The sequence below is a fragment of the Cebus imitator genome, unplaced genomic scaffold (genome assembly GCF_001604975.1).
Source record: "Cebus imitator isolate Cc_AM_T3 unplaced genomic scaffold, Cebus_imitator-1.0 Scaffold83, whole genome shotgun sequence".
Classification (NCBI taxonomy): Eukaryota; Metazoa; Chordata; class Mammalia; order Primates; family Cebidae; genus Cebus; species Cebus imitator.
Genome location: NW_016107398.1, coordinates 5662804 through 5673182, shown reverse-complemented (window position 1 = coordinate 5673182; position 10379 = coordinate 5662804). Strand labels below are relative to the sequence as shown.

General features: G+C 43.0%; 1 protein-coding gene across 2 annotated transcripts in view; it reads right to left on the bottom strand.

Moving 5' to 3' along the window:
• The window catches only part of MTHFD1 (methylenetetrahydrofolate dehydrogenase, cyclohydrolase and formyltetrahydrofolate synthetase 1), a 74187-nt gene that overhangs the window by 49030 nt on the left and 14778 nt on the right, over positions 1 to 10379 (bottom strand). For both annotated transcript variants that reach the window (XM_017533978.2, XM_037740450.1), the window contains exons 3-4: positions 1964 to 2023; positions 866 to 919 (exon numbers count right to left, since the gene is read on the bottom strand). In XM_017533978.2, coding sequence (XP_017389467.1) covers positions 866 to 919; positions 1964 to 2023 — 114 coding nt within the window. The remainder of the gene's footprint in view (positions 1 to 865; positions 920 to 1963; positions 2024 to 10379) is intronic.

The window sequence follows — 10379 nt, the reverse complement described above, 5'->3', positions numbered from 1 at the left end:
TGGGATTACAGGCACATGCCACCATGCCCAGCTAATGTTTTGTATTTTTAGTAGAGACGGGGTTTCACCATGTTGACCAGGATGGTCTCAATCTCTTGACCTCGTGATCCACCTGCCTCGGCCTCCCAAAGGGCTGGGATTACAGGTGTGAGCCACCGCGCCTGGCCCAAGAAAGCTGCTTTATCCTCTTACACCTTTGCAGTTAATCTCCCACCTACAGGCAACCACAGTTCTGACTTTAATCATCACTGATTTGTTCTGCCTATTCTTGAATATCATATAAAAGAAATACATATTTGGTTTTTAGAATGCAGATAATTACAGGCCAAGGATCAGTTTTAACAAACACAACAGATGATTTGGAAGGAAACGATACTGCGGTCACACTTTGAGTACCAAATGTTCATCCCCTAGGACTGCACCATTTCCTCTGTGGGAGTCTGTGAAGAAATACCTGGAGGTGCTGGGTGTGGTGGCCCACGCCTTTAATCCCAGTACTTTGGGAGGCTGAGGCAGGTGAATCACTTGAGGTCAGGAGTTCGAGACCAGCCTGGCCAATGTGGTGAAACGCTGTCTCCACTAAAAACATAAAAATTAGCCAGGTAAGGTGGCGGGCACCTGTAATCCCAGCTACTCAGGAGGCTGAGGCAGGAGAATCGCTTGAACTTGGGAGGCAGAGGTTGCAGTGAGTCAAGATTGCACTATTGTACTCCAACCTGGGCAATAAGAGCTAAACTGTGTCTCTAATAAAATAAAAATAATATCTGGAGGTCTTGGCTGTGTTAGTCTCCAAAGTACCCCTAAACCAAACCAGAGAGGAAACCACTTCAGCTTCCCTCTTCACAATCAACTCATAAGAGCTCACCTCAGATTCTGTGGTTGTTCTTGGTAACTTAATGTGAGTGGCTCTGATCCCAATCTGCAAACAGACATTAAAAGCAGGTAAATGACAAGCCAAATTCAGATATTGAACTCATTTCTTTCACAGACATGACTAACAAACCAGGAGATGTTGATCATCATTTCACCCTTACATGTTCTGAAGAATGAGTCCCTCACTTCAATCCATTCATCATTCACTTGTTAATTGCTACAAGTGCACTTCAGCAAGGTCATGCTTGCTATTCCTTGTGAAAGGAAATAAAGTCTTGGGACCCCCAAATTAATTAAGCCAAAGGGAAAAGCCAAGCTAGGAACTGGGTCACACAAACCTGCCTCCCCATTTTTTGGTTCCTAAATAAGATGTTACAAGATGAAAAGCTACATGCCTCCCCAGTATTTTGCCCACAGGGAAATTCCTGGTAAGCTGCAAGATCTTTAAGTAAAATGTTTCTGTTAAAATGTCACCATGGCAATGTAAATTAATAGTGTATCTTTATAGGTGCAGTCACCCCCAACCCACCAGACACAAATGCATATCTGATTGTTCTCCCACCCCATTTTGTCTGTTATCTTATGTAAAATGCAGATTGCCTGCATTTTTCCTCTGCACCACTTGTCTATGTCACCTTAACTAAAAAATGCAGATTCACTGAGCCAGCCAAAGTCATGAATGACTATTTTTCCCTACCCCTCTCATACATGAAAATTGTGTACTTCTCAATAACCTGCCCTTTCCTCTTTAAATTTGGAGAACTAAAAATCGTCTTTAAAGAAAGGAGCTATCTCCCAGGTGTGTCCTTAATTTTAGCAAATAAATCTCCTAAAATGATTGAGACTTTTTACTTTTCTCAATTGATATTCTGCTGTTTGGGAAGAAAATCATTAAGGAGAAAATAAAAACTCAAGGGCAAACCAGAGGCCAGAGATCTAACCCACCCATTTCTGACTTGCAAAGTAGATAAACTAATGTCTCCTGTGGGTGATAAAAGTTTTCAAGGGGAGGAGCCAAAAGGACAAGAGGTAATCGATAGGACCCAGGTGGAGGTGGGGGAGGGTGATGGCACAGCTGTTCTGGCGTTACCTCTTCAGCAGCCTTCAGCTTCACATTTATATAAAGATTGGAATCATCTCTGTTGCCAACCTAGAATAATAAATGCATGCAAATCAGATGATTAGGGAAAGACAAAGTGCACAGAAAAACTTCTACAATTTTAGTTTTAATAGAATAAATGTTTAATCATGCGACTCTTGTTGCAGATAACTTTTACAGGAGTACAGGGAAGCCGTTGGGGGTAGGAGGGATGATATGAACACAGGTGCTGTTACAGCCCCTCCCCTAAACAAGGGCCATCTGGTTCCCACTGCAAAGCCCCAAATAGAAAGTAGAGGATATCTGCGTCTGCACTGGAAACTAAGCAAGGATGCTGCAGGCCTACCAGAAACGGGATTTCTGTGGCCACACCAGAAGAACAGGGTATGGAGGGCTGAGAAACTGTCATCAGGTAAGAAAAATGCCTGAGAGGCACAAGCACCCAGAGGGTACATTCCACATTCCACACCACCACCACACCCCCCCACACACACACCCCCACCACACCCGCCAACTCAGCCAAATAGAGAAGGGAAAAGAGGGTGGAAGGACCTCACTCTAGTTTACACAGAATAGACAGAAGGGAAAAGAGGGTGGAAGGACCTCACTCTAGTTTACACAGAATAGACAGCCAAGCAAGGCAAAGGGCAATCTGCTGAGAGGAGGCGGGGTGCAGTGACTCAGGTCTGCAATCCCTGCACTTTGGGAGGTCTAGCCGGAGGATCGTTTAAGCATAGCCTGAGCAACACAGCCAGACTCCCATGTTTACAAAAAATTAGCCAAGTGTGGTGGTGCATGCCTGTAGCCCCAGCTACTCGGGAGGCCTTGGTGGGAGGATTACTTGAGCTCAGGAGTTTTGCCATAATTGCATCACTGCACAGTGAGTTATGATATCATGCCTAGGCAGCCTGGGCAACAGAGAGAGACCTTGTCTCTTAGAAAAGAAAGAGAGAGAGAGACAGAGAGAGAAATTTGTAGTGCAAAGGCCAAATCCTTTGAACCACCATGCTGTGTCTATGTTCCCTCCGTTTCTTTAACCATGAACATATTTGTAGTTTATCATTATAACCAATTATTTGTAAAATTTTATTTTACTCATATTTTTCCATGCTCCAATGGTTGACATTTTTCCTTTTATAGGTTGATATATGCCATCATAAGTTTTGTGTTTCTCCCCAAAATTGCAGAGGGTATCACAGTGGGAAAGGTGGTAGGTGGTAGGTCCCTTCATATCAAAGATAACTGAAGTATAGCTCCTTTTAACAGGACCACGGCAAAGAAAGAAGCCGGCCCTTGTAACAGAGAATTTTCTGACCTTGGTAAGCATATTGATGCTCTTACTGGACACTCACCTCAGATCTCAGGACATGGCGTGAATCTTAGCTTCAGTTGTTCCTTATATAGACAGTACTCAGTTTTGTGGTGCCAATTTGAATTCCAAAAGCCAGAAGAGTCCTTTGAGGGGAATTCTATTTTTTTTTTAATGGGTTATTTGTACCTATCTAATGTGCCTAAGTACATTACATGCTTCCCTTGGGCGTCTCCCTAGACTTTTAGTGCTTCTTATGTTTCCTCTTTGGTCATTTTCTATGTATGTTCTTTGCCCCCACCACCCAATCCTCACTGATTCAGCTACCAGATTTGATACATTCCGGAATTTTTAGATCAAAGTAGGAATGGAGGTGGTTCTAAATACAAAAGTATTATTTTTTACAATTTCATTCATATTTATACCTACAACTAGTTATTTAGTCTTCACTCTGAGTCCTTTTTAAGCCACAACTTCTCCATTCTAGAGTTTATCTTCATTCATGTTTCAGGTAAGTGAAATGTAACTCTAAGTAACTTTTCCAGGAAAGGTAGGTAGACATTTTTCTAAGTCTGTATAACCGAAAATATTTTTCTGCTGTCCCTTGCAATTGACTGGCCTTGGCCAATTTGGAGTGACAGCATTTTCCTTCGGAGATGTTGTTTTTGGCATCTAATGTCACACAGGAGAAATCTGAAGCCTCTCGTTGTTGTTCCTTTATATGTCACTGTTTTCTGCCTTAATATTTCTGAAGGAGTTTGTCTAAAACACTCAAACTGCCACCAGTTCCAGAAAAAAAACTTAATAGTTATAGTTATGAGCATATGTCAAAATTTTATTGTAACCCTAATGCAAAGGGAAAGACATCTAAAAAGCCAATTCAAAGAGTCACTCTTAGTAATAGGCTTTATTTATTTATTTTTGAGACAGGGTCTCACTCTGTGTCATCTAGCCTAGAGTGCAGTAGTATGATCACGGCTCACTGCAGCCTGCAACTCCTAGGCTCACGCAATCCTCCCACCTCAGCTTCCCACGTAGCTGGGACTATAGGCACACATCACCACACCCACGCAAATTGTTATATTTTTTTGTAGAAATGGGGTTTCACTATTGCCCAGCCTGATCTCAAACTCCTGGGCTTAAGCCATCCTCCTGCCTCAGCCTGCCAAAGTGCTAGGTGGGCGTGAGTCAACACACTTGGCCAGTATAGGCGTTTTATAGGGGAAAGTGGTTATAGAACCATTGATAGACAAGATGCAAAAATAATGTTTAGTTAAAGAACATGGATTCTTGACTGGCAGTCAAGTGAGTGAGTGAAAGACTGGGTTCCCAGAACAATTCTTATTTCCATTACAGTTTACAAGAAAATCACTAAAGCATTTTATACAGAATGCTGATTTCCTCCTTGAAGGTAGCTGAGTATTACATCATCCAAAAAAGATCCTATTCCGGAACAGGTTAGGGACAGTTTTTTTACACCATGAGTCTGCAAACTGTTTCTGTAGAGGGGCAGACAGTATATATTTCAGGCTTTGTGGGACACATACCCTGTCACAGGGGCTGCTGCTATTGCTTTTTTAACTCTTTATAAACTAGGCAGCATTTGGATATAGACCACAGTTTACTAATCCCTGCTTTATACCATAACATATCTTGGATATTGGTGTACTGGTTCATTTTTCTTTCTGTTTCAGAAACCTTTTGAAGATACTGGCTAGTTGAGTTTATTAACTGTATTGTTTCTGTCCGTGTATTTTGTGAGGACTGAATGAGTTACTATACATAAAGCACTCTGAATAGTTCCTGGATACTGTTAGTAATCAGTTTTTTGGCCAGGTGCAATAGCTCATATGCCTACAATCCCAGCACTTTGGGAGGCCAAGGTGAGTGGGTTGTCTGATCCCACGAGTTAGAGACCAGCCTGAGCAACATATCAAAAACCCCATCTCTACAAAAAATACAAAAATTAGTTGGGCATGGTGGTGCACCTGTAGTCCCAGCTAACTTGGGAGGCTGAAGTAGGAGGATCCTCTGAGGGATGGGGGAGGAAAGAGGTTGCAGTGAGCAGAGATCATACCACTGCACTCCAGCCTGCATGACAGAACAAGATTTTGACAGAGAGACAGAGAGAGATACTAGTGAGGCTATGGGGCTGAGGCTATATTTCTATCACCTTAGTACAAACTTTCTTTTTTCTGAGACAAAGACTTGTTCTGTCACCCAGGCTGGAGTACAGTGACATCATTACAGCTCACTTCAGCCTCAACCTCTCCGGCTCAAGCAATCCTCCCACCTCAGCTTCCCCAGTAGCTGGGACTATAGGCAAGCACCACCACGACCAAGTAATTTTCATATTTTTTTGGAGACAAAGTCTCTCTATGTTGCCCAGGATGTTCTCGAACTCCTAGGCTCAAATGATCCACTTGCCTTGGCCTCCTAAAGTGCTGGGAGTACAGGTGTGAGACACCATGCCTAGCCCATTGGTATCTATTATAATGAAAAGTCTTGGCCGTGCGCGGTGGCTCACGCCTGTAATCCCAGCACTTTGGGAGGCCGAGGCGGGTGGATCACGAGGTCAAGAGATCAAGACCATCCTGGTTCAACATGGTGAAACCCCGTCTCTACTAAAAATACAAAAAGTCGGCTGGGCATGGTGGCGCGTGCCTGTAATCCCAGCTACTCAGGAGGCTGAGGCAGGAGAATTGCCTGAACCCAGGAAGCGGAGGTTGTGGTGAGCCGAGATCGCGCCATTGCACTCCAGCCTGGGTAACAAGAGCGAAACTCCGTCTCAAAAAAAAAAAAAAAAAAAAAAAAAAAAGAAAAGTCTTAATTTTCTATAAATATTTAGTTATTTGGGAAGTTATTTAATTTAAAAAAAAGAACATTCAATTGTTAAATATATACTTCGGCCAAATCATGAATGTTCTTGAATACATTGCTAAGGAATTAGAAAAACAAAGCGGAAAAACAAATGGGTTTTGGAGACAGAAGTGGGTTCATTTCCCAGACTCAGTCCCTTCCTGACTGGCTTTGGGCAAGCTACCCAGGATCTTTGACGATGAGTTACTGTGACTATAAGAGGACATCTCCTACCTTGTAGGGTAGTATAAAACATAGAACAATTAGAAATATAAACAAATCATTTGAATTATTATAGATGCTTTATAAGTAATACAGGTGGAACATCCCTAACTCAGAACTTCAAAATCAGCCAGGTACGGTGGCTCACACCTGTAATCTCAGCATTTTGGGAGGCCAAGGCAGGTGGATCACTTGAGCTCAGTTTCAGACTAGCCTGAGCAATATGGAGAAACTGTCTCAAATACTAAAATTAGCTAGATGCCTGTAGTCCCAGATACTCAGGAGGCTAATGCGGGAGGATAGCTTAAGCCAGGAAGATGGAGGCTGCAGTGAACCATGATCAAGCCCCTGTACTCCAGCCTGGTCAACAGAGTGGAACCCTGTCTCAAAAACAAAAAACCCGCAAATCCAAAATCCTCCAAAATCAGAAACTTTGAGCACTGACAATGCCAAAAGCAGAAAATTCCACACCTGGCCTCATGTGATGGCTTACAGTCAAAACACAGTTAAAAGTGCATTTCGTGCACATTATTAAAAATACATAAAATTCTAAAAATAAAAGTAAAAATAAATACATAAAATTGACCTGGCATGGTGGTTCATGCCTATAATCCCAGTACTTTGGGAGGCTGAGGCGGTGGATCACCTGAGGTCAGGAGTTTAAGACTAGTTTGGTCAACATGGTGAAACCTTGTCTCTACTAAAATACAAAAATCGGCTGGGCATGTTGGCACATGCCTGTAATGCCAGCTACTTGGGAGACTGAGGCAGGAGAATTGCTTGAATCCAGGAGGTGGAGGTTGCAGTGAGCTGAGATTGCACCATTGCACTCCAGCCTTGGCAACAAGAGCGAAACTCTGTCTCAAAATAATAATAATACACACACACACACACACACACACACACACACACAAGTATATAAGGTATATAATGAAACATAAATAAATTGAGTGTTTCGAGTTGGGTATCATCCCTATGTAAATGCAGATTACGAAATCCAAAACACTCCCCTCCCAAGCATTTCAGATAAGGGATACTCAACCTGTACTATCCTTCTAGTAAAGGATGGAGAGTGAGTGTGGCTGGATAGATTGCGATCAGACTTGCATTTTAACAAGGGCTGCAATTGTGGTCAGGACAGACAGGAGGTATCTCGATAGAACCCCCAAATCACTAAGCAGGTTAACTTATAGTGGCCCAGGGGAGAGAACAGTAGGAATCAAGAGAAGGCAACAGATTCCAAGAGTTAATGAGAGGCAGAATCAATAGAATAGCCCCTAACTGGATGTAGAGAGTGAGGTTTCTGCTCAGAACATGTGGGAAGATGGTGGTGCCAGCCCCAGAGTGGAAAAGACTAGAGGTCTGAGGCAGGGAGATGTGATTACAACATATTATATAAACCTTGTATCACAGAAAGCTGTTGAATTTGGGGCTAAAGTAAAAAATTAAAAGATTCTACCACTGTTTTATCAGCAAGAACATAGGAGACTAGCTGTAGAACAGTGTTTATGTAATAAAAACATTTGTAATAAATAGATTTTAAAAACAAGGTTGGAAGTTAATTTTTAAAACGGGGAAAAAAACACCTCCCAATATTGCTAAAAAAAAGAGTATACTTCTTGCCTATGACATTTACTCTTTCTACAACAAACAATTTGCAAAACTAAGCCAAGAAATAACCAGATGCCAAATGTACCAGTATACACCCACAACATATACTTTGATTCTTAGTAATTTGCAAAAAAGGGAAAATCCACCACAGCAGAGAACATGCCAGGCAGAGAGTGACAGGCCTTCTGTGCTTTTCTTCTCAGCTAAGCCCTCTTAGACAAACAGCAGAGGAGGAAAGGGGGATATTTAAGTACTATTCAATTTGACATTTTTTTTTTTTTAAGACGAAGTCTTAGGCTGCAGTGCAGTGGCACAATCTGGGCTCACTGCAACCTCATCCCTCAGGTTCAAGCGATTCTCCTGCCTCAGCCTCCTCAGCGGCTGAGATCACAGGTGTGCACCACCACGCCAGGCTAATTTTTGGTTTTTTATTTTTTGGGTCTTTTTGAGACAAAGTCTTGCTCTTGTCCCCCCAGGCTGGAGTGCAATGGTGCAATCTCTGTTCACTGCAACCTCCACCCAGGTTCAAGTGATTCTCCTGCCTCAGCCTCCCAAGTAGCTGAGATTACAGGCGTCTGCCACCATGCCCGGCTAACTTTTGTATTTTTAGTAGAGATGGGGTTTCACCACGTTGGCCAAGCTGGTCTTGAACTCCTGACCTCAGGTGATCCACCCACTTGGCCTCCCAAAATGTTGGGATTACAGGTGTGATCCACTGCACCCCGCCCACTTTGACATTCTTGATGAACAAGGGATAGAAACTTAGCAAGGGATTAAAAAATGTGTTGGAGACATAAAAATAGAGAGATTTCAAGGGAGCATATGTCCTGAACTTGGGTGAAACTGACGGGGGTTTCAAATGAAAGCCCTGAGTTTCCTGCCATGCAAATAAATACTGCAAATATTCCTTCATATATTTGTCTGTAAATTTTTTTTTTTTTTTTTTGAGACAGAGTCTTGCTCTGTCACCCAGGATCTGCCACCCAGGTTCAAATGATTCTCCTGCCTCACCCTTCCCAGTAGCTAGGATTACAGGGGCCTGCCACCACTCCCAGGTAGTTTTTGTATTTTTAGTAGAGATGTGGTTTCACCATATTGGCCAGGCTGATCTTGAACTCCTGACCTCATGATCCGCCTGCCTCAACCTCCCTAAGTGCTGGCATTACAGGCGTGAGCCACTGGCCAAAAACATTTATTGAATATCTCCCTACTGGGTGAATCTGGAGCTCAGGGAAGAAACTCTGGATAGAGACCTAAATTTGGAAGTATTCCCTCATGAAGCTATGGGACTGGGTGAGGTCATTTAGCGAAAGAATAAAATGGGGAAGAGATCTCAAAGTTGGGCCACAAGGTATTCAAATGGCTTAGGTATTAGGGCGATGAGCAATAACAAGCAAAGGAGACTAGAAGGAGGCAAGGAAACAAGTGGTGTCCCAGACCAAGGAGCCTGGAGCTCAGAAGAGATCTAGATTTAGAAGTCATTGGCCTGATAGATGAAACTGCCTAAAGTAATAGTTCTGACTCTTGAGGGTCCCCCAAGACCTTTTGAAAGATTAATGAGGGTCAGACTAGTTTCATCATAATACCACTATAGCTGGGCACAGTGGGTCACGCCTATAATCCCTGCACTTTGGGTCGCTGAGGCGGGTTGATCACTAGGTCAGGAGTTCAGGACCAGCTTGGTCAACATGGTGAAGCCCCATCTCCACTAAAAATACAAAAATTAGCTGGGTATGGTGGCACGTGCCTGTAATCCCAGCTAGTCAGGAGGCTGACACAGGAGAATTGCTTGAACTGGGACCCGGGAGGTGGAGGTTGCAGTGAGCCAAGATCGTGCCACTACACTCCAGCCTGAGACTCAGTCTAAAAAAAAAAAAAAAAAAAAAAAACACCTCTATAATGTTGTTTGACTTTTTCATTGTGCTGACATCTGTACCAATGGTGCAAAAGCCATGGTGTATAAGACTACTAGTGACTCAGCACAAATCAAGACAATGGCTTTGGACCAGTTGTCAAGGTATCCTTCATTGCCAAACACTCTCAGCAAAACTAGATGCCAGTTTCAGTAGGACAGCCCTTGATGAAGAAATATACATTATTAATTTTCTTAAACCTCTCAACTTGGCTAAGCACAGTGACTCTTGCCTGTAATCCCAGCACTTTGGGAGGCTGAGGCGGGAGATCACTTTGAGCCCGAGTTTGAGACCAGCCTGGGTAACAAGGTGAAAAACCATCTCTACAAAAAACTACATATAATTAATGCTGGGCGAGGTGGCTCACACCTGTAATCTCAGCACTTTGGGAGGCTGAGGTGGGTGGATCACCTGAGGTCAGGAGTTGGAGACCAGTCTGGCCAACATGGCAAAACCCTGTCTCTACTAAAATTACAAAAATTAGCTGGGTGTG